The sequence below is a fragment of the Ischnura elegans genome, chromosome 7, assembly GCF_921293095.1.
Source record: "Ischnura elegans chromosome 7, ioIscEleg1.1, whole genome shotgun sequence".
Lineage (NCBI taxonomy): Eukaryota > Metazoa > Arthropoda > Insecta > Odonata > Coenagrionidae > Ischnura > Ischnura elegans.
The window spans coordinates 106,552,967-106,578,105 of NC_060252.1; the positions used below are offsets into that span (position 1 = coordinate 106,552,967).

The 25,139-nt window shown below is 38.6% G+C and overlaps 1 protein-coding gene across 1 annotated transcript; it reads right to left on the reverse strand.

Annotated features, from left to right (window-relative positions):
• Positions 1-227: 227 nt before the first annotated feature.
• On the reverse strand, positions 228-25,040 carry LOC124162818 (synembryn-A). The gene is made up of 11 exons (XM_046539480.1): positions 24,851-25,040; positions 24,525-24,664; positions 24,282-24,409; positions 23,877-24,075; positions 22,072-22,249; positions 19,609-19,820; positions 15,109-15,280; positions 8,836-9,079; positions 7,587-7,737; positions 3,406-3,525; positions 228-1,608 (listed from the first exon to the last, which is right to left on the reverse strand). Exons 1-11 carry the CDS (start codon positions 24,929-24,931, stop codon positions 1,464-1,466), a joined length of 1,770 nt encoding a protein of 589 aa, XP_046395436.1. The 5' UTR covers positions 24,932-25,040; the 3' UTR covers positions 228-1,463.
• Between the last annotated feature and the right edge of the window lie 99 nt (positions 25,041-25,139).

Genomic DNA, 25,139 nt, shown 5'->3' on the forward strand with positions numbered 1-25,139 from the left:
ATGGCATCAAACATCCACTAGGTCGCTCCGTGATCTCTCACTACAAGTGGCATGACATGGGGAGAGCTGATGATATGGTATTAGGTATTCAAAAACCATATCCTTCACAGTGATGGCTTTGAAAGCCAACAAAGAGAACAACCTTGGTACCAATCCCCTAGTCAATACGAAGGTTTGATGGGGATGATAGGAGAAATACATAGGTACCATATGGAAACCATATTTCCTTACTTTCTTGCTTTTATTCAAAGTCAATAGTTAAAGTTTGCAAATATTACAAGAATTTGTACAGTGTCATTAGATTGTAGGAGAAGTTTCTACAATAAGAAATAATACTGACTAAAATTTATATGTATTAACTCACATTTAACACATCTATAGCAAAGACAAATATTCATGTTCATGATGAGTGCCCTTCATCGGAAACAATTGAACCAACATATTTTAATTAAATAACTGAGTCTTTTATCATAAAAAAGAAGGCATGGTGCTTAATTTCATGATCAAAACAGTTTTTAATAAATAATCTTCCCATGACAATGCCTTGTCACAGCTTTACTGAGATTTTAGTGACTTACGTAAAAAATTCAGAGGCAACCTGGGTACATGGGAAGAAATCACCTGCTCCACAAAAACATAAGCACCGAAATCAAACAGACATTCAAAATACATAAACATTCTTACAAGTTGAAAATTCATATCATCCCAAGTTCAATACATGGTAGCTCATTACTATTTACAAAACTGAATTTTTACAATTTCTCATCAAAGGTATAAAATCCATGGTAATGCTTTAATAAATGTAAAAAGCTTAAAGTAATTGTTAGACTGTGTTCACAGTGCTTTTCAAAGGCATGCAATTCACTTGTAGACTGATCACTCACTGTATTTAGTTGAAAATGGCTATCTACCTTCACTCAAGGTTAAATTGGTACAAAAAAATTACTGGGAAGCAAAATGATCTTTCAAATAGGCTAATGTATTCGTTTGAACAATGCTGTTGGCACTCTTAACACAGATAGCTTCACATGAGTGTAAGATGCTTGGCATTTATAAACACTAGAACTCCTTCAAGATTTCCAAAGTTGCCACATTATTCTTACAATCAGACCAATCTTTGAACGTGATGCACAACGAGAGGAAAACCAACAACAGACATATATTCGGTACCTTTAAAGATGGAAGATAAGTTTCAGAAAGATAGATTCAATGACAATCAACAATGAAGAGGAAAAATGATTTCACAAGGAAGAAATAAATGGCACATGATATCTTTCCACTCAAGCTTCATTCGCCAGCATCAATTTCACTCCAAAATGCAACAATTAAAATTACTCAAACATTATGTACTTCACAAGATTTTGCAAGCTCGGATTTCAAGCCACTGTGTCAACACACAGAGCAGTTACACCATCGAGTACACACACCAACCGGAGTTATCACCAAGTCAATCGTCGTCAATTTCAATCAGAGTCATCGCCGTCGCAGGCATTGTGTTGCGGCTGCCTGACCTGTTGTCTAGGAAGTTCCTCTTGCAGTTGAAGCACATGTTCCAATGGTTCAGGCCGTCCATCTTCCCCGATTCGGGCCGGCAGGACAATCCCTTCCCTAAGAAAAGACACGAAAAACATTTAGCTAGTCAAATTTTTATGGATGCACCACAGACAGATGAATCCAATATTATTTTTTCTTGAAAATTTCAAAACACCGATGGTCCCTAATGTTTGGACACTTTCATTTGAGACCTTTTCATCCACTTTTGTACGATAAATAAAATGAGTTATAAAATTAACAGTGAGATGTTGATGCTCAACAAAAATATGTCAAGGTTTCATTTCCTTACATACCAGTGGCGCAGCAAGGGGGGGGGGGTTTTGGGGGATAACAACCCCCCAGAGCTCAGAACGTTTTTAAGTGTAATCCGTTTTACTTAATTGGATTAGTATTACTTACAAAATAGTGTTAATATTTTTAATATATTATTAAATATCCCTCTGAAAGCCGTAAAACTCACCATTTTGAACTGTTTATCTTGAAATTTTTCTGAAAGAGTGTCCCCGAACCTCCCGCTTACCCTGGTGGGTATTCCACACCCCCACACACCCCAGTATTAGTTGTGCCTAAAACGCCCCCTAGCCTTAATTCCTAGCTGCACCCCTGTTACAGAGGTATAAGGAGAGAAGTTTCTGCTGAACTTCCTGAGAGGTTGAATTCTATGCAGCATAGCAATTAAGCTAAAAAGCAAGGAATGATTAATCAACAACCATTAGTAAGTGATAACGAGATCGAGATACATATTTATGAGTTTACAGATTGCATTCGTGAAGTCTTTTTACGTCTTCCACTGGGTTGAATTTGAAAACTCTGCTGGCCCTTCAAGCAGCATCCTGCAACCCATTTTTAACGGCAAGAACTTCATTTAAGTTGAAACTACATCTACTTCACTTAGGTTCAGCTTTGTTTCCTGGCTCGTTAGATAAGGATATGGTGGTCTCCCCTTACTCTCCACACCACACTAAGTACTAGTATGCCTTCAAGACAGTTTGAGCGAGCTATTCCCCAAGTCAAAATGGAAATCATATTTGACTTTTATCTCAATATTACACTTTAAGTGCATTTGACGTACATTTAACATTGTTACTATCTTGATACTATTTTTCAATCCCTTATCTCAACAGCAATTACAGATACTTAGATGCTTCATTCTTCAATTTGACTTATAATTGCCAGTGACAGTATATTCCATGTTTTTATTTGAAGTTCTCACATACATTTTCAAACTTTGGCAAGAATTCAGTGCATCAAGTGGTGAGAGGCATATCCTTTCATTTGAAAGATAACTTGCCAAAATTAGGAAGGCCATGAGCCTTAAAACAATTTCTATTGTATTTTCTTCAACTGGGATATCCAATCAAAGTAGGGTGTAATTGGCAACATTTCGAGAATCTTGGGTCAGTATTGATCATGGATACAATGTCCACGAGCAGAAGCAAAAACTTGTTAATTCACCTTCAAATGAGAGCTAGAGATAGTCTGAGAGTGAATTTCATATTATATATAATGTTTGGAATATGCATTATGAAATTAATTCATAGATATAAATCTTTCATTGAATTCAAAGTTAAGCATAAGGGAATTGAAATGGTTAATTATTCATCACTTACATCACAGAGTACACTCTATGGTCATATAAATCAGTTATGCATGGCAATATTTTACAGACTATAGCATTGAGGACTAGACTGCTGGTAATGGATATGATTGACTAATTTTACAGATAGAGACAACAATAGCTGTAATACAATAAAAACTAAGGGAAAACCTAGGGTTCAGAAGAAGAATTTCAACCAAGTACAAACAAATATGTATAAATTTCCACACATTTTACTTTTTTATAATATTTACCTTGTGAGTTTGTCCATCATGTTAACAAGTTGCATGGCTTCAAACTCTTTCTGCTCATCTGACATCCCTTCAGTCGGATTGGGTCTGGGAGGCTCAAAGCACCCAGTAACAGGGTTGATACTGAAATAGGTTGTAATAGACCAAATAACTACAAAGAGTTTCCATTTAAGTTAACAGTACAAATAAATTCCAAATCACCTTTGTTTAACCATTACGAATAATATTAGTCATTTGCAATCTTAACCCAATCTTAAACGTAATACATAAATTGCCGATTTCTTATGCCTTCACCCAATATTATTAATCTCATAAAAGCAAACACAAAAGGTTTTCCACAAGTAATGGAAAATTCCCTCTAGATTTTCACCCACTTTTAGCATTAAAAAAATATGTAGTATTAATGATAGGTTGCAATTTTTTACCTGAGAAAATTAACTAAAATATATTAAGGATCACTAAACTAATATTTGCCTCAAAATAAGCAGTAATAAAGAATAAGAAAGTAAGAGGGCAATCAATCTCTAAGAGGGATTTAGTATTTTGTATGAGTATGACTCTTTTAGAAAGATCCTGGGAGTGGGAAATCATAAGTCTCTAACCGTGAACATGACAAACTTTTGTTTACATCTATTGGCACAAGTTGATTTTTTTCATGTGGTATCTACCACTTATGAGACTTCGATACTATAATATACCTTGTGTGTCCTAACATAAATGCAGGAGAAGTCCCAAATAATCAGTACGGGATATAATGACAAGCTCAAGACAAGGCACCACTTAAAACCATATGATTTCCAAGTAAAATAAATATTTATTAGCAACTAGCAGGCCTCGCGATATTGCTCGGGAAGGACATCACACAAAACTCATTAAAATTATGAATAGGGTAGTTTTCTTCATTAAAGAAAACGAAAGGCATTGATTGCGATTCGTTACCCACCATTGGTGTATTCATGATATACAAATTATTTCGTTCTAGAAATCCCAGTTTAGACGAATGGCAATGGTCAATTTTAACCTCATTTGAAAAAGGCCCAGATTAGCGCCAATGCGATTCCACTCCACGTGACGTCACAGGGGCCTAGTTTCTATACGTGTAAATAGGAGTTTTACATCGTCTGAGATTACCAATGTATACATGAGGCACAGAGCTCAGGGAAACATCTCTTAACAATCACCCATTAAAATTACCTAAGTTCGGAAAGTTTCCTTCGTTTGATAGGGTATTAATAATCCTTATTTAAGCCAGGCGCTACAGTTAGCATGGTACTCTGCTACCTACTAGCATCCAGCGTCATATCAGGGCTCAAAGCCTCGCCCCAAGGTCATCTCACTTGCGGCAGCGGGAACCAGAACGACGTCACACGGAGTTTTCCCAGCATTCATACTTAGCCGTCGCGTTTTCGCGCCCTTGAAAATTTTCACTTTTCATTTCATTGCGAAAAATAGATATCGTCATTTAAAAACCTAAAAGCATGAAATACGTACTCCAGTAGTAATAATCTTTTGATTTAGGCAATAAAAAAATAATAGGAAACCACCCTATTATTGCATAACACTAAACAATGCATGAATTAGCAGACCTTTCTCCAGATATAGCTTAGGAAACTTAGGAACACAATGCATGATCCGAGGTGAATAAACGTGGCTGACTCTTTCATAGGAAAATAAGCACCAGCTCATTTCATTGGGCAATATGGTTCAAACACATGTTATTATTAGAGATGGGTCGGTTCCGGTACCCAGTTCTCGGTACTGCCTCTTCTCGGTACTGCCACTTCTCGGTACCGCCAGTTCTTGGCTGTGGAGCTGGTGTCGAGAACCGGTCGCATAAAGTCGGTACTTTGGAACCGGCTTGGAACGGTGGTGAAGATTAGAATTTGGTGCGCAAAGCTGAAATGGTCTGCAGCATATTTAAGGCCAAAAAGTGAACAGTGATTAAAAAATGCATGTATTACTTAGGGATTTCATGGCATCCACGTTTTTTTCTTTCGCTAACTCGCACATTTAAGGGTTCGTCAGTTTGTCGCTCTAGCCAACTTAGTAAAATTTCTGTAGCCCCTTTTTTTCCGCTTTCAAACGAGCTGACTTTTTGCCTGCCGCCTTCCACAGCGCGGCGTCATTCTTTCAACTAACTATCTGTCTCTATGTACGTCTTCAAACGAGTCGAATCCCACCATTGACGGCAAGCGAAAGGCCTTTTCGTCGGCAGCAATTCACGTGAAATTCAGGCGGCTTTCAGACGAGACAGACGACTGTCTCCAACGCAGTCTGCCGTGCAGTCAACGGCATCCAGCGGAAGATAGTTTCGTCAGAAAGTGGTCTTACGATTGAATCATGTTCATGTACAGTAATTCTGCGACATACAAGCACGATGCGTTCCAAGAGCCTGTTCATAAGTTGATAAACCTATGCAAGGCATCGAAAGGCGTGTATGCCACTCTTGTATTGCTCTATTATTTTCAGTTTCTCACTTGACGTATTTTGCATTTTTTGGCCATGGTGCCTACCTTCAAATGCTCTCTATTCACGCAACTCACCAACGTTCGGGTATGCTATCGACAGCTTTGTGCCGTCCAAGGAACAAAAGAAGACTGAGTATTCATGAACGTTAACACCACAATATTTTCACCAAAATGAACTACATATTTATCGCATTACAATTTACCACATGAATTTAAGACTGAGGACTACATGTTAACTTCATTTCTAACATATCAACAGCAATTAAAGAGATTAGGGACTCTAGGTGAAGGTTTTCTGGCGATGGAAACTCTCACTGTGGCAAAAGCCAATGCCAAAAGAGCCTCATAATAAACATATTTTTTTATACTAATAGATACTAATACTAATCATTGGGTCAATTGATACAGCATCTGCTATCCCTCATAATGGTGGGGGTCCCGCAATAGCCTGTACCAACTTTAATGCAGTTCCACTGAAATTGGTTACAGAAAGTTTTTTAAAAGACTTGCGAAAGGACATCTTGACATGCAATTGATCTATAATTATATAAGTTATTAGACCATACCTTTTTTACATAAAGAGGGATAATTTTTGAATGTTTCAGAAAAGATGGGAAGATGTCTTGCCAGAGGGATTCATTAACAAGAAATAAGAGAGGTTCTTTTATAGAGGTATAATATTTTCACTGGGATTTCATCGGGGCCTGAGAAGTTTTTGCTGGCAAACGTAGATATTATGGATCTTAATTAAGGTTCCGTACTGGGGCAAATGAAGAATGAAGAGGCTGAAGGGGAGGTTAGACGATGGAGTGAGTTATTGGTAGAGGTAGAAGGTGAGGTGGTTGCTGTTTTCACTGTAAAAATGTCATTAACCCCTTCCACTTTCATTAATTTTCTCAATATCGTGCCCCTATTTTCTATTTATTTTTTCGGCGGTTCTCTGGAAAATGATAGGTAGCGAAATGATATTTTCTATTCAACGTAGAACCATGAAGTAAAATGTGATTATTAAACATGGAGAACACAGCTATCGCTAATCGAATAAAATAATTTTAATCCTTTCAATGCATCATGCTTCATGAAATATGAATTATTTATGTATACTATGAATGTTTTGACATTGTTAAGCTTTCAAAATAATTATATTGTTCCTCTAAATAGTGCTAAAATTACGTAAATCCGATGACGAGATACACTCGTCATTGAGCGTTTTGGCATCGAAAGTTCATGACAAGCTAGTCTCGTCATTACAGCACAAGGGGTTAAATTCATTTGCTAGGTTTGAACATTTAATGTGTAAGTCATCCTCTGACTGTGCAATTCTAGAGTGAATGTGTTCACAGAATTTCCTTGTTGACTCACGTATAATACACCAAGACACTTTGGATTCATTTTTTGGTGAAAGTACCCAATTATTGTTATGTTTTGGCATGTTCCAAGAGTCTCCTGTATTTCCTTTATTTTGGATAGTGAACTCATTGCATAGGAGAGGATCATTAGAATGTTTAACTCAGCAGGGAGATTTTTGAGGAAAACAGAGTAGCAGCGAATTTGATATGTTACCCATGGTGTTTTAGGTGATATCAAAGTTTTTTTTTAATGGGAACAAGAGGGAAGGTGGGAAGTGGTACGATATGGTGTCAAAATTTCATAGTTGTGATTTCATCAATCAGCAAGAGCTCAAAAAGCAGACATGTATAATTTTGTGGTACTCACTTATCTCGATATTTCTTGTACTCCTCTGTATCACTGTCCTCACTGTCTGATGAATAGTTCCCACTTGAGCCTTTACCTCCCAACATTAGACCTCGATGAGCTAACAGCCCAGCAGCATTTCCATATCCAAAGTATTTAACCATTCTGCTCACTGAAATAAAAAAAGGGATTTAAAGAATTACAGACTATTTTGTCAATAACATGAGTCTCATCCAGCTCATTTATTAACTTCACCGCAAGCTTCAGAGTAGTTATGGAGAGAAGAGGTAATATTTAATAAAATATAGCATAATAATAATGACATAATTGTGGTTTTTACTTTTTATTTATTTTAATCTCTTGGTCCAGCTTAAGGCCACCAAATGTAAATACCGTATATGTCTGAAAATATAGTCCCCCTTTTTTCCAAAAATGCCTGTGGTAAAAGTAAAGGGGGGGACTATATTCGAACGCATTTTTTTAACTTTTCCCGAAACTGAAGCCACAAAATTAGGGGGGGGGACTATATTCGGAGAAATACAGTACGTACAATGCTGGGCCGATCCCCGAGTTTAGAGGTTAGCTAAACTATTAGAGAGTTTACTTGTCAAATAAGCAGTTAAGGACAAAAAGTAGGGCTGTGCTAGTCTTGATATTTCAAGATTCAAGTGAGATAAAATTACTGCTTGACTTCCACTTGATTTTGTGGCAAATATAGTATAATCAAAGCTATCATCAAATATGACATGGTCTCAAGCTTGTCTGAAGATGGTTCAAGATCACCATCACAGTGCACGTAATTTTTCTGGGCCTTACGATATAGTGCAGCATAGTTAAGTAAAAATAAGTCCCTAGCATTTGTGAGACAATTTTGTAATGCCATGCCAAAAAATATAGAGGAATTTCTTAGTTCTAGGCCAACAAATGAGAAGATATCCGAGTCTTGGCCTCGGCATAGGACCTGATGACAATAGATGTACAAAATTCCACACATGTGTGCAGGCTACTTCTAGCAGTAGCACATTCCCAATAAGTGAAAACAATATATTTGTGCATTACTTTAGGCCTATTCTAAAAGTCACCATTAAGTAACACAATATTCATGCTCATATCTTTTTCGATGCCGTTACAACAAATCATTGACTAGATTTTCTGAAAAGAAACTTGTATGAAGCTCATTAATATGAACCTACAAAACCTTGGCCCTGAACACTGTTTGAGACTGAGATTCTATAGCATTAGCATGTAACTTCTTTGCTGCTGAACTTACCACTTTCCTTGCAGAGAACGAAACAGAAGTCGGCTACGAGCTTGTGGACGTCCGAGGCAGGAGTGGTGAGGAGGCGACAAAGGTGGTTCCGCACTGTCTCACCCTCCTCGGGCCTGTGCAACACATCCGTGAGCGGAGGGAGGATTTTGAGACGAAGAAACTTCCTCACCGACCGGTGACCTCTCACTCCCTCCACCAGAACAGTAAGGATTGGACACAGCTTTTCCTGTTGCATTCTGGGAGCCTGGGGAAGGGAATGGGGTGCTCTCATAAAATTAAAATAGCAATTTTTTACATGTATCGATAAGTAAGGTGAAGTTATTAAGGTTTGCAAAATATGACTTTATAATTGTTAATATTCTTGTTACTACAAAGCTTCAAAGTCCGCAAAAATCACTTAATTATTTCGCGCTACAAAAACGTCCTGTGATGTCAGAGTGCGAGTAAGCAGATTTGCTCCATGGCAGTAACAAACAGTAACGACCATAACAAACAGCTACGACGATACTGATTCATAATATTAAGGGTGTGTCAAAAACAGCAGCGAATGGTTTTAAAGACTTAACGATGCGCATATTGTGTGATGGCTTCGTGATGGCGCATTCTAGGAACATTTTGAAGGTGTAGATTAATTCATGGTCGCCTATTTCTTCTCCAGCAATGGAGATTTCGCTGTGCAAAGTTGAGAAGCCGGGAAATTGAAATGTAAGATAATTAAATGAACTACCTTGTTCGACAGTAATCTAGAGCTCGTTTTGTATCTCATTTAACTACTGTCATTTACTCATTGCTTTTAATGTGTACTGGGTGCAATATTAGAATAGGTATGTGAAGTTAACGTTTTGAAGAAATAAAACGGAACATATTTGACACCGATTTGCTTAGCGTTCCTAAGGTGTGGAAGAGAGACATATGTTGATTCAGCAGTTGGATAGGTTCAAATGAAAATATATTTGAGCGCTTGCATTGCTGGGGCTAGAATGTGAAGTGAGAATAATTATCTTATACAGTGGAAATCGCCGTTGATGAAGAGTGAAAAATCAATGAGCGTTTTTGATGGAAAAGATGAACAAATTGGTACATCACAGGTCGGTAGAAACAACGTTGCCAGTTACCTGCAGTATTGCCAGTCTCATTTCTTTTCTCACACACCTCGTAGTTTGATACAGAGATAACACAAGTTGTTGTCCACTTTTCCTGAGTTGGTGACGTTGTTAGAAATGGTTCATTAACTTGTTAATGGAGAAACCTCATCAAGGAAAAGAATCACTCTAAAGAATGTATAAAACAATGAACCACACAAGGTGGTTGCATTCAGCTGAGAAGCAGTGACATGAATCAACATGACAAAAAAATTGGTAAATGAGACCAATACTTTAGATGAAAATTTTGCTTTTTCCCTTCCTTTTGATTTAGTATCCTTTGGTCTCGTTGCAATATCATAAATTTGACACATCTTTGCACATCAATATCGGGCACAGTGCACAGTTTAGAGATTCAACTAACAGCACTCATGGCATGTGGCCACTGCTGTGTGACGTGACATTCGGTGCTGCTACATTCAAGGGTACAACGAAGCGATACATTGCGTAACACAACAGGTGCTTCTGGAACAGATAATGATTGGTGTATTCCATCTCCCAGTTATAATCGTGAGTTTGTCAGAGGATATAGTTTCATTTCACCATTAATTACTATACTGGGCACTAAAATAAAAAGACAATATGTCCATCCAAGAAATGTACGAGGCGTGTTTTTAAAGTAAGTACCGTTTTGACATAAAAAAACAACAAGTAAATTTTTTCCAAAAATAATAAATTCACCTGAAAGGCCATACTTTACTTTTCTACATAATTCCCATTACTATTGAGGCATTTATCATATCTTGGGACCAGCTTTTGTATGCCATCGTCAAAGAGGCTTGCCGCCTGATTAGACAACCAGTGCTTCACATTCATCACCAAATCAGTGAAGTGTATGGTGAAAACATTATGAGTGATGGAATGGTGCGGAAATGGGTTAGGGCCTTTAAAGATGGCCGCACAAAAATTCATGGCGAGGAACGAAGTGGTAGACCTTCAGTCATTACCGATGAACTGATTCAAAAAGTGGACTGTAAAGTGAAAGAGAACAGACGATTCACGATTTCGTCCTCAGCTGAAAAGTTTCCTGCTGTCTCAAGAAGTCTTCTTTACGAAATTGTGTCCGAACGTTTAAATTATCGGAAATTGTGTTCACGCTGGGTGCCAAAAATGACGAAGTGAAAACGACCGTGAAGCAGTGGTTGTCTAATCAGGCGACAAGCTTCTTTGACGATGGCATACAAAAGCTGGTCCCAAGATACGATAAATGCCTCAATAGTAATGGGAATTATGTGGAAAAGTAGAGTAAAGTATGGCCTTTCAAGTGAATTTACTGTTTTTGAAAAAAAATGACTTGTTATTTTTTTATGTCAAAACGGTACTTACTTTAAAAACACGCCTCGTATTTTAGTCCAGGTTACCCATGATTTGGGTTACCTTGGGATTTTGATAAGTTTGTTTATGTGCCAGGATAACAGTGGCAAGAGAACTTTTTTTCCTACTTTTCATCATGAGTACGAGCAATAAGTGCATCTTTTTCTTCATGCCTAATAGCTTTTGTTGATAGCATTCGCTAGCAGACGTTGCGAAGTATATCGATACCTTCCTTAGTCGGACAGTAAATCTGTGCAAATGCTTCTATATTTTGTTAATTAATGAATTTATAAATGTATTCAGGCTGTGGCACTCAATATTTGAGATCCCTAAGTATCCCAGCCTAGGTTGTTAGCGCATGTTCATAATGTGTGCTAACTTCCTTCTTGTCCCAGAACAAGACTCGGCAAGTGGTGCCACGAGGTGGCAAGTCGAAACGCAACGCAGAGGAATTTTCAAACGTTCCAGATTTCTGGTTTTCCAGGTTTCTGGATTGCAGATTTGAGGTCCTCAACTCTAGCACTAGTTCCCCAAATGCCTTAAAAATTATTTTACAAGTGGCATTTATGCAGTAAAATCGTAAAGGATCTGTTTTCTGTCGTAAAATAGGGTGGTTTCCTATTATTTTTTTACTGCCTAAATCAAAAGATTATTACTCCTGGAGTATGTCTTTCATTCTTTTAGGTTTTTAAATGACGATATATATTTTTCGCGATTAAATGAAAAGTGAAAATTTTCAAGCGCGCGAAAACAAGATGGCTACATATGAATGCTGGGAAAAGCCCCTGTGATGTCTGGCTGCTGCTGTGTGAGGCTACCTGGGTGCCGGCTATGAGCACCGCTACGATGCAGGCTGCTTGCTGCCGAGCATTGCGGTATCGTAGAGTACCCTACTAGCAGGTAGCATTTGGCTTAAATAATGAATATTAATACCCTATCAAACGTAGGAAACTTTCCGACTATAGGCAGTTTTAATAGGTGAATATTAAGATACGTTTCCCTGAGCTCTGTGCCTCATGCATGCATTGGTATTCTCAAATGATGTTAAACTCTCAACAACTAGTACAGCACCTAGGTCCCTGTGACGTCATCACGTGGAGTGGCATCGCCTGGGTGCCAATCTGGCCTTTTTCAAATGCGGTTAAAATTGACCATTAACATTCATCTAAACTGGGATTTCTAAAACCAAATAATTTGTACATTACGAGGGTTGTTCAGAAAGTAGATTACGTTTTGGAATTAAGAAAAAACTATGCACAGGAAAATGTTTTTATTATATACATTTGAAAGAGCAACTAAAATACTATTTTTCAACATAATCACCAAACAAGTTGAGACATTTATCGTAGTGATGAACGAGCTTCGAAATTCCTTCCTCATAGAAATCCGCCGCCTGATTGTTGAGCCAGTCAGTCACGCCCGCGCAGAGATCGTCGTCGTCATCAAAACGCAGCGTTGCAAGCCAGGTCTTTATCTTCGGAAACAAGTGGAAGTCACTTGGTGCAAGATCTGGGCTGTACGGCGGATGAGGAAAAATCTCCCACTTGAAGGTCTGAAGGAGATTGTGAGTGACATTTGCCGTATGAGGTCGCGCATTGTCGTGCAAAAACAATACTTTTGAGCTGAGTTTTCCTCTTCGCTTGTTTTGAATTGCCCTTCTGAAGGTTCGCAATGTTTGGCAATACCTAACAGATTTTATTGTTGCACCACGTTCCAGAAAATCGACAAGAATCACACCTTTTCTGTCCCAGAACACTGTTGCCATCAACTTCCTGGCAGACAACGTTTGCAAACACTTTCATGGTTTTTTGGGAGAATGTGCGTGCCCCCACTCCATAGACTGCAATTTTGTCTCACACGTCACGTGTTTCACCCAAGTCTCGTCTCCCGTTACGATTCGATCAAGGAATGAATCACCATCATCGTGGTAGGCCTCCAAAAATGACAAAGAGGCAGCCATTCGCTGACCCTTGTGATGGTCTGTCAGAAGCTTTGGTACCCACCTGGCACAAAACTTATTGTAGCCTAGCTTCTGAGAAACAATTTCGTACAATAAAGTGCATGAAATTTGCGGAAAATTGAAGGAAAGTTTGGTTATGGTGAAACGACGGTATCCTCTAATTTTTTCATTGACCTTTTCCACCAGTTCATCGGTCACAATGCTTGGCCGCCCACTCTTCTCTTCATCGTGAACATTACTTCGTCCATTCTTGAAACGTATGCACCATTGACGAACGCCACCTTCACTGATCACGTTGTTCCCGTAAACTTCACACAGTTGCCGATAAATTTCTATGGGTTTAAGTTTTTTTGCACACAAAAACCTTATATCCGACCACACCTCACAACTGGCGGGGTTTTCAATGGCGGCGCACATTACAAAAGCCTGCAGCAATGAAACGAGCGACACTACGATCTTTCCCCTTTGAACAACTAGATGCCCACTGAGCTGCCGAATGCTCACACACCAAGATGGCCGCCCCTTGCGACGCTAGACAAAAACGTAACCTACTTTCTGAATAACCCTCGTATGAATACACTAATGGTGGGTAAGGAATCACAATCAATGCCTTTCATTTTCTTAGATGAAGGAAACTACCCTATTATATTCCGGGAAGAATTTGAGTGTAATTGAGTGAAATGAAGGGACAATATGCACTTTTCCGCCTAAGGAAGAGGCAAAACAGGTGACAATAAGGTCAGGAATTGACTTAAAGGCTTCAAATAGATGGTTAAGCCAGCTTAAAACTAGGTACAGTGTTGTGCACAAATCAATTTGTGATGAGTCATACAATGCTGATCCGCAGACAGTTGTACATTGGAAGGAGGTCTTATTCTGCAAGTCAGCATACAGAAGGGTATGCACCAAAAGCTGTTTACAATTTAGATGAGACAGGTCTTTTTTCAATGTGCTTCCTAATAAGACTTTAATAGAGAATATTGCAATGAGGGAAAACATAGTAAAGCTCATCTGACAGTATCATTAGGTGCTAATGCTAATGGTAGTTAAAAGTTAAGGCCAAGTTAGGAGAAATTACATTAATTTTTTTTTTTTGCTGTCATTATTACAAGTTTGATACTTACTATTCGTTTAAGACAGGGTTCACTTGAAAAATAGAACATTTAGCCATACTTTGAGGGATTATTTTCATTAAATTATGCCAACCCTCGATTTACACTTTTTTCCCCTATGCCCCCTCAAAAGTGCAAAAGAGGGGTTTAACAGTATATAAAACCAAGGGTATAGGCCACAATAAGGAGAAATTCCACGAATACTATGGCATCTGACAGTGAAATTATACATAATTACATGGCCAAATAATTTAAAAGTGAAAAATTTGGCTATAAAGACACCCGTTTCATATTTGAGACCCCAAGTTAGACTTCTTTGTACGGAGGTTTCCCAAAGATAATTCTTGACGGGTGATTTTTCTTCATGGATTATGCATAGGGATGGCCTAGGTCGTGCACTAAAACTTTGCTATGAGGAGGTTTTCATTAAATTTTGTCATACAGAGGTTGAGTATAGGGGAGTTTCATTGTACATTGAAAAAATTGGACCATAGGCTTCTAAAGTAGGCAAACATTGTCAATTGTACCTTTCGGGATAGTTCATGCTTTCTTAGCAATTGCAGGATGCAACTTCAGGAATATTTTTCTTGAATATATATCCTGCATTGGCTATCAAAGCTAAAATTGTAAAGAAAAGCACAATAGCAATGGAGCAAAGCTTCAAAATATGTAGATTAATTGTTTTTAGTGCATATTTTTCAGTGAATTACAAATAACTCAATAGGTACGAATTGGTTGTTTGTACCTGAGCTTCCTTTAATCTGTCACTTAGGAAGTCATACAAAACTGCAACAGCTTGCATATTCAATCCTTCATATTCAGCATCTTTTGGGATGTCCCTTGCATCTTTAGGGATAGTTGTCATCAACTCTTCGTAGCAATTACTCGGAATGTTGACTAGAAGATTCACTGTGTGACTACAATACAGAAGAAGAAACTTGTAATGATATCATGAATAAAAAAATGAGATTTTTTTAAACAGATTAAGATTCAATAGGAACTTTAGATACAGCCCAATAGACTCATGCCAAATGGACCAGGAAATAGAAAATATGATAATAATGCTTAATGGGGATGGATAGATTCAGGATTTTTTTTTGGATTCGGATACTTGATTTCAAGTGTCAGATCTTCAGATATTTTTGGATGCAAATGTATTTTTAATTGCCTGCTATAAAATGAAATAATTATTCAAGTTTCTTCTGGGTATGTGCGATCAAAGGAATGCTACTTGGATTTCCATTGACATTCTAATATTTTAACATTTTAAAAAGCATTTTTATAAGCTTTCAAGTTGATTGACATTATTCAAATTTTCCTCACGCATGTTTCCTCCTAAATTTGTCGCTTTCTCATCAAATGCTGACTTGTATTCCACCCTCAAATGCTTCAGTTGTGGTGAGGTGGATTTTTCACTTCCTCGCGATGAGTTACATGCCACTGTGCACGCACATGGCATACGTTGAGTTCTCTGTATCTCAATAAAAATTTAAATTGCAACTGCGCAGTCTGTGACATAATTGACAATATTTAGAACAGCATTGACTTCACGTGTGACGAGGTGCGGGAACAGAACAAGACAACCACTCAGCGATCTCGAGAGGAAGGGGTGGGTAGCAGAAGCGTATAAAGGAAAGGTGGAGGGGAAGGAGTGCGATCCTTTCATCTTTCAAACAACGAGACTACGAATGAGGGAGTCAAGGATGAACATGTCAGATCTTGCTATTTTGTGATGCCTTGCCTTCAAGGCTAAGCCGGGCGAGCTATGTGATAGAGGCAGTTGGTGTTTCCAGTCCGTCTCCACTTGAGGGGGCTAATGTTCAGCTTGCTACTTTAAAATTGGGCTGTTTTCACAATTTTAAATATGTATTAGTAGTCTAGTTGTAGAAAACTTAGTGACTATCAATTAGAGCTGAAAAAAAACTAAAATATCATCAGAAATGCATCACGTTTGTCTCATTCTTTTTTATCTCCTGTATGTCATCCAATTTTTTAAGCTATTGAGACATCTTCAGGCCCAGAAAGTCACTCACCTAGAATTTGTCCTCCAGAAACAGAGAATTGAAGCAGATAGGCTGAAAAAGGTCCGTTGGTAAGACAGGGTAGGGATGAAACATGCTTCTATTGTTCTTGCGAAACTTGATATTTTCCCTCAAAGACAATGCCTGTGTGATCTCAGAAATGAAAAAAAAAGTCTGAGGCACAGGCTGATGGAGGGCCGAGGGTGGTTTTCTGAAATCTGCGACGTACATAGTTACTTTTGATGTGGTATTCTCCAATGCTGAGATTCCCCAGTTCAATCTCTTGGGAAGAGTCACACTATATGCCTATTGTATTTTTCATTAAAATTTTCTAAAGCTGACATTCTATTGCATAACCCCTACGGGAGATTTTAAACAAAATGGTTCATAAGTAGGGCAAGCATCATAGTACGATGGTGCAAGCGAAGAGAGGATCGGAACTCTTTCCATTCTCTCTTATGGGTCCCTGCATTCAATGAAGCATTAATTTAAAATTTCGGATCCAGATCCGATGCCTTCAGCAAATTTGGATCCGAAGTATCCGGTGAATGGCAATATGCGCAGATATTTGGATTTGTGGTATCCGATCCGACCATCCCCAATGCTTAATAAACAATAAAATGCAGCAATTTTCAACCTTGCTAATTGGATCACTTGATGACGTGATAAGTAGATGAGTGATTTTTGAGAAAAAAACCAAATCTACTTTTGAACAATAAATCCCACCACAGTCAGTAGAAAACTAGTCATGAAAATAAGAAGGGATGGTCGGATTGGATACATTGGATTCAAATAACGGCGGATATTGCCCCTCATCCGATTTATTGGATCTGAAGTCGCGGAAGACATCGAATTTGGATCTGAAATTATAAATTATAGCTTCAGCGAATGCAATGCCCTATTCAAGTGGAAAAGAGTTCTGCTTCTCTCTTCACAAGTGCCAATACACTGCGATGCCTGTCCTACTCATGAACCATTTTGTTTAAAAGCTTTTGCAGCTCTCTCCACGTAGAAAAATTTCAGCTGTGGAAAATTTTAAGGCAAAATATGACAGGCACTTAGCGTGAAACTTCCCAAGAGATTGGATAACCATTGGGGGAGGTTCAGCCCGGCAGGATAATAGTCACTACTAAAGTAACTATGTAGCAGATTTCACAAAATCACTGACCCCCTCCCTCGGCCCAAGCCTCCAACTTTTTTTCCTCTCTGAGAGCGAACAGACCATAAATCATTAGCTTTGAAGGAAAATATCAAGTTACATGAGTCACCTATTGGACCCAATGGTCTCTAACAATAGCTTTTGGCAATTGGATGACATGATCAAGATTCAAAAAAGAATAAGACCAAACTGGATGCATTACTGACAGTATTTAGATTTCCAATGCTCCAATTGATAGAAACAAAGTTTTCTAGTTACAACAAGGCTATATCAATACTCAAAACTGTCCAAACAGCACAATTTTCAAAGAAACAAGCGTTGCATGAGCACACTCACACAAGATGAGGCAGACTGGAAACTTAAACTGCGTATATCACGTAGCTCGCCTGGCTTCGCCTTGAAGCCTAAGGCATCACAAAGTTGCAAGATCAGACATGTCGGTCCCCTCACCATCTTGTTCATGGACTCATTGCTTGAAAGACAGAGGGAGTGCATTCCTTCCCCTCCACTTCTCCTGCACGTGCTTCTGCTGCTAAACCACTCATTGAGTGGTTGTCTCGTTCTGTTTAAGTTAACCGCAGTTGACGTCTATATCACTCTTAATTGTGTTGCAGTTTGCACAAATGCAATTTAATTTTTGAATGACTATACTTATAAAAATGTCTTTCACAGTGTGGAAACATTTTATTTTGATAGGGAGAACTCAATATGTATGTATATGCCATGTGCATGCACTGTGGCGTGAAACTATCGTGAGGAAGTGCAAAATCCACCTCACCACTACCGGAGCACCTGCCTCTGAAACACAAGTCAGCATGCAATAAGAAAGTGGCAAAATTGACGGTAAATATGCGAGGAAAATTTGAAAATATTAAAATGTGTATGGCAATCAAAATAGCATTCCTTCTATTGTATGCATGCTCAAGAAACTTGAATAATTACTTCATTCAATAGCAGGAAATTAAAAAAACATTTGAACCAGAAAATATCCGAAGATGTGACACCAAGTTATGATGGTGAAGGCCTGGGTCTTTTATCATGGCCAACATTTCAATGGCTGAGTTGTCTGGGCCACATCTGCCATGCCTCTACTCATCCTAAGCCATACTCATCGTAATAAAGATGATGGTAGAAGACTCAACCTTAGTAAGATAAGTAGTAATGGATCAATTGATCATGTGAAAAGTAAATATTGATAGATTGAATTGATGAGAGAGGATTCACACAAGTGCCCTGACTCATAAGGCCTGGCTACATGAGGCAATAAAATGCACTAGTTAATGTGTGAATGAATGAGCAATGTTGGCTTGTGATCTGGATGTGATGTGATATGGAATAGAACATGTACAAATGCATGAACCAAATTAGAATAAGGTACTATACACTGTTCATGCTCAAAACAATTTTGGTGGTCACACTGCATTTTTGCATTTATATTTTTTAAACATCAACTTGTAAATGCCTGTGATTCATGTAACCAGGTCTATAGATCTTTGTGATCCATTGTGGCAGCCCCATGATAAACCTGGTTGCCACTTACAGACTCAAGACTATAGAAAGACAAACGGATTAAGGGCTCAAGGGGAGCCCTTCAGGGATACAACCCACCAGGGCCAGGAACCAAGTCAGAGACATAAACACCCAATCAGCCCGGGAGGAGAGGAAGGAAAAAGGAAAGAGGCGCCGCCGCTATAGGAGCCTGTCAACGCCTCTGGGGTAGGATAGGTTTGGAAGGGATGGGACAGGAAAAAACACCTCAACGCCATAGAAGCGAAGAGGGCCCAACTAAATAGCGAAACCAGGCAAAGCCATTAATGTGCCAGCAATTTTAGAGGATTTTCCTATAAGGAAGAAAAATCCATCGATCAAATCGCTAGATACCATAGAAAGACAGTTCAGAATGATCCATCAAGCCCTAGTCAAGGCCTGGTCTGCAGGTTAACACAGTGATCTTCTCGGAACCAGTGTGTCAGTTTGGCCGAGCCCCTGCACAAGAAAACTCACGCATTCTTCCCTGAGGGATTGAGGTTTATTTAACATTTGGTAGAACTGGCTCGACACTTACTTTCGCAATTCATCCCTCTTGGAAAGAGAGACTGCATCACAGAGCAACAGGTCATGAAGGACAGTGGTCAGACGCAGGAAGTGCGCTTCTTCCTCCTCATCCACGCCGGCTCGTCTCATTTCCATTGGGCCCCCAACGTCCTGTTTGCTCTTGCCAACAGTCAAATTAAACAACACCTTCAGAACTTCACATGCAAGATCCACTTGGCTGTCCTACAGAGGAAAATAAAATAAGGAAAGGAGTTAGATTGAAGCAAGGAGGAAAGTCACTTCACCACTGTTCCTGAAGGATCCAGGTGAACAATTTTCGGGGACATAATAAAGAGAATCACTTAGAGCAGCACAAAACATCACCTTACAACCCCACTATGCTTCCATGCCCAAAAGAGATGATAGAATGAGATAGATACTATTTGGCAGAATGAATAGGAATAGCAAGTTCTCTTTCCCCTGAAAGATCCTTCACTGTCGACTTGCGATTCACGGGTATTGAGTTTAAAGTGTAATTGAAGTTAAGGGGAATTTTTTTTAGGCTGATTGACATGGTATTGCACTTACGCTCATTGAGCTTTACTTCCCAGGTAAGACACCACCGTGAAATGGTATTTACAGCGTTTTGCAGTTCGTGGCAGTCAGAGGGAGTGTGGATGGTTTTGAAAACTTTGCAGTCGTCAGCGTAAAACAGCATGTGGGCTTGTGAGGTGGGAATAAGGGAGGCTAAGTCATCCTGCCTTGGGGAACTTCTGATGTTACAGGAGACCAACTAGATGAGACACCAGAAAGAATGACGCACTGGTTTCTGTCATTAATAAAGCTAGACTAGAGGCTGAAAAAAATCACCAAGGATATTTAACCTATTACTTATTTTATGAAGGAGGAGACTATGGTTGAGGGAATCAAAAGCCTTTGAGAAGACAAGAAATACTGCATCAAGTTGGGCTTTCTTAGATATTGAGGCAACAGCATGGTGTTGGAGAACTGACAAATTAGTTAAGCATGATTGCCCAGGGAGAAAGCCGTGTTGGCAGGAGGAGAGAAAAGGGGACGTGAAATAATACAGTCTATTTAGAATAATTCTCTCATAAACTGATGAGAGAATTGGAAGTAGAGAAATGGGATGGTAATTGGAGACATTGCCTTTCGACCCTGATTTGTGAATTGGAGTGACATTTGCAAATTTAAATTGCGGTGGCAAAACACCACGAGAAAAACAACAGTTAAATATTATAGATAAGGGTAGTGCGAGGGAGAAAGCACAGTTTCGTATGAGAATAAGGCTGACCATCGGGACCAGGGTAACGATGGGGGAAATCTTGTAAAGATAAGAGTAGACTTCCCAAGGGTCGGTTGGAATTTGGGATAGGCAGTGATTGGTGCTCGGAAGTGCTTGATCGGTGCAAGGGCTTGATCATGGGTTAGAGGGTAACTAGATGGGGGTTTAAGGCATTCAGAAAAGAATCTAAGAAATAGATTAGATCTCTCTGAATCTACTGCGCTGAGTTCATTGTATGAATTGGTATTCAGAATAGGAGGCTGGTTACGACGACGATTGACAAAGGACCAGAATTTCTTTGGATTGGATGTAACGGATGAGCAGTGGGTTTGGGCATATTCTTCATAATCTCGACGGATCAGGGTTTTTGAATAACCGCAAAGGTCGGAAAAGGAACGGCGAGTGTGGGCATTGGGAAAGGACTTAAAAAGATACCAGGCACGGTTCTTGTTTTTTAAAATGTGGATTGTATCAGTTTTAAATCAGAATGGGAATTTTTTCGTCTTGGGGCTGGCGATCGGGACAAAGTCTTTTGTGATGATCTCAAGGACAGCGTAGAGGAAATCCAGAAAATCTTCTTCAGGGGACAAAGAGGAAACAACACCCCAGGGTATTAAGTTGACACAGTGGTTATGTCCTCCCAGCAAGCCTTTGCCCAGACTGGGCAGGGGTCGTGGGTTGAACTGCGGAGCTTCCGAGAACATTTAAAAAGGAAAGTCACACCCAGGGACTTGTGGTCCGAGTCGGAAATATTTCGTTTGGGGGTGATAGCCTCAGGGGTTACGGTAGAAAGGAGTAGGTCCAACGTTGCCAGGTCACAGGTGTTTTGGAGGTTATGTTAAGGTAGGCAAAGAGCATGGATCAAGTGTTCCATCCAAAGTGCTGAAAAAGTTATCGTCTACGTTGAGAGAATGGCCGGACATTGAGGACTCCCAGTGAATAGACAAATCACCCACCAAGATAATTGGGTGAGATCAATAGCCCTTAATACAGAGTCGAGACAGTTTTCAAGCACACAAATATCACTTGCACAGGGACGATAAAAACAACCAACAAAAACTTTCTCTAAATTTGGTTGGAAACACAAACAAACACACCCACTGGTTATCAGAAATTTATGCATCATTAGAGGCATTTAATATTCCCAGCAGCCAAACAGTATGTATTAGTCATTTTGTTGGTCATACTCACAGAAAGGGTTGGATGCTGGCTTCCACTGCTTATCTGATGGTGGTGATCCTGTATTACTTCCTCACTATTTTCTCTAGTTGACGCAGAGTCATGACCAGTCCCCACAGCTTCTTTTACAATGAGATCCAATGTCTCCATTAAGTAGGTCAGTCCATGGAGCTCTTCCTTCAAGTGAGGCCTGAGAGTGACATGAATGCATTTTCATCTCAACAAGTTATAGTGTGCATATTCAACAAGTAGACCACCTCGATGTTTAAGTACATATTTTCTGTGATGCCTTTGGGTTTTTTTTTCTCAGCTGCATGTTTTTCATCCATGACACACAGAAATATAATTGAAAATTAATGTAATGTCACACCTGTGATTCACTCGTAAATTTAACTATAAGAACTTTCCAGCCTTCCTCTAGTTTTCTTAAAATTATCCTACCAAGTATGAATTGGGCCCTTATATTCATGGGATTCAAACTATGGCAAATAGGTCTACTTTCTAAAACCACAGTTGCAATGGCACTTAGAGTGCATCAGTTTCATTGCTGGGGTGAAAAAGCATGAGACCATTTGACCACGCTTCCATGCACCTAGCATCAAATGATTGCATTTCATGTTTTCTATGTTTGAATAGTGTTCCAAGTGCCTCATTTTCAAATTATGAGGACAAAGTTGACTATATAATTCCTTATTTGGATGGCGTGAATTGACAGTGCCATTTATCTATTATATGATATATTAACAAGCATAAGTTCATGCGTGAATGTTTTTTTGGTAGATCAGAACCAAACATGTATGCTGCTCCGTTCATCCATTCGCACAAGCTGAATGCATTTCAATGTTAATTCTCAGGTTCACACATTTGCACATTTGTAAATGTATAATGTAACTTGTCATTTAAACAGTGTTGTAGAAATGCTAAAAAAATAATAATGACAACGTTTTGACAAAATGCTGTTATAAGGTTTAAAATGGTGCTACTGTGGTGAATATAGCAAAAAAGAGAATTCTTAAGGCAAATGTGCATTCACTTTTGCCTTGTAAGCTTCCCTCTGGCTTCATACACATATTTAAAAACTTATAATAGTAATAAAAAGATAAAAAAATAAGTGAAATTATTTCCAATGTATTATCACTTGATTGATATAGTTTATGATTGCTTAAAGATATCTTGTGTGATACGCAGCACAACGCAGTGGAAGCTCTTAATATTATTTGAATGTTTAATGTGAAAATATAGCAAATGTCTCATATAACTACCGATTAGCTAAAAGGTATTGCAGTATAGATAAGTATTAGTAGTTCAAAAGGCATTTTTAGAAAAATTATTTACAAAATTAGCACTGGCACATCTCATTCAGTGCAACTTCTCGAGTTTTGCCAAGAGGTGCAGCTGCTCAGAAGCTAAAATTACAAGAGAATTATAGATCTGGTAGGTGCAGTTGCCCAAAGATAAAGATGTTCACTGCGTGATTACTATGTAGGTGAATTTTTTTCTCATTATAATTAAAGTGAACCCGACACCACCCCCAGCTTCAACATGACCCCCACAGGATTAGCATCAGAGTACTTTTAATGCTAAACATTCAGGGAGGCACTTCATACATAAGGTTGCTCTTCCCATACTGTGTATACATAAATAACACAGCAATAGAAAATCGATTTCCACAGAGATTGAACCAATTACAAAGTATTTTTTTTTTAATATTTAGATCCACAAAGAGAGCTGCCATAAAGACTAATCTTTAAAATAAATTGACGTGTAAGTGCCAATCTTAAAACTTTCATGAAAAGAAACAAAATATAACTGCATACCTAACATCAGCACACAATGCTGTTATGAGAAACAACATCTTCATATCAAAATATTTTATGTCATGAGGTAAATCAGGATCTCTGTAAGTTCTCAAACGCATTACTACTCCCTCGACAGCATGGTTTGTTGCACAGACTTTTTGAGCAGTTGTGCTATTAAATATCAGATTACAAAGACATTTCTGCGCTTCCAGCATCACTGAAAAGGAGAACAGATAGCAAAACTTAAGCTTAACCAGACATTTTCACATGAAAAATCGAGGTATTATTTTTATTATTTTATCAAATAACATCAATCACATAAAATACCAATTATGATTATCAGAGGTGAGAATCGAAAAACAATTCACGCCTATGCCTGAATACGCACTAAGTGACTTAATACTAAACAGTTTTTGATCATACCATGGTACTCCACTAATGGCTGATTGATTCTCTGGAGTGCCTCCTCTTGAGACATCAAACCAGCGTGCTGCAACAGGATATTAAGCCACTCTTCGCAAACTAAATCATTCAATTCCGTTTTATCGCGGCTGTAAACCAAAAATAGAAATGAAAATTCACGAAAAATATGATAGAGTGAATGTAAATTGAGAGGATGTACTTAGTGTCATAACACCAAAGGTATCCATAAATTTTAGAGCAAACCTCAATATTCTAATAGATTCCAGGCACACTGCATAGTTGGGAGCAGCATTGGAATCCACGAGTATTTTAAAAAGACTCGACCAGAGGCGACGTCTTGAACTGTTTTCGTTCAAAGTTGGAAATGTAAATACTTGTGAATTCTGAAAGATATAGTTATTCTCGTTAATACCGTTTCATGCTATGCACGGTTCTTTAAAAAAATTCCAATTAGAGCCTTTAATAAAAAAGCCAAACATGACAAAATCCATGATCTACACAATACATTGCATTACAGAAAAATGACAACAACGACTAGTTCATGTGATAAAAACAACAAGCATACTTACTTTTTCGACAAATGCCTTCAAAACTTTTCCCACTGCAGCCACATCTTTACTCTCCAAACATTCCAAGCCACTTTCATCCATTTCTTCACATGAAAATCAAATTATGAAGCCCCTGTTGCTTCTGTTCAGTCCTCATGAATCGATCGAATAATTTTGAATTAGGGACCGGGCATGGGATATTTTCCGGAATGATGTTTGACAAAGGAACGAAGCAAATGGAATCAATTGTTGACTCGAGGGAACGGTTGAAACGAGGGGAACACTTTATGAATTGGAGGAACGGGTGGAT

Coding starts and splice junctions, on each gene's coding strand:
- LOC124162818 (XM_046539480.1), bottom strand. CDS start 24,931: ATGGATGAAAGTGGCTTGGAATGTTTGGAGAGTAAAGATGTGGCTGCA. Junction 24,076..24,281: donor GCCATTAGTGGAGTACCATG/GTATGATCAAAA, acceptor TCTCCTTTTCAG/TGATGCTGGAAGCGCAGAAA. Junction 1,609..3,405: donor ATGATGGACAAACTCACAAG/GTAAATATTATA, acceptor GTCTTTTCTTAG/GGAAGGGATTGTCCTGCCGG.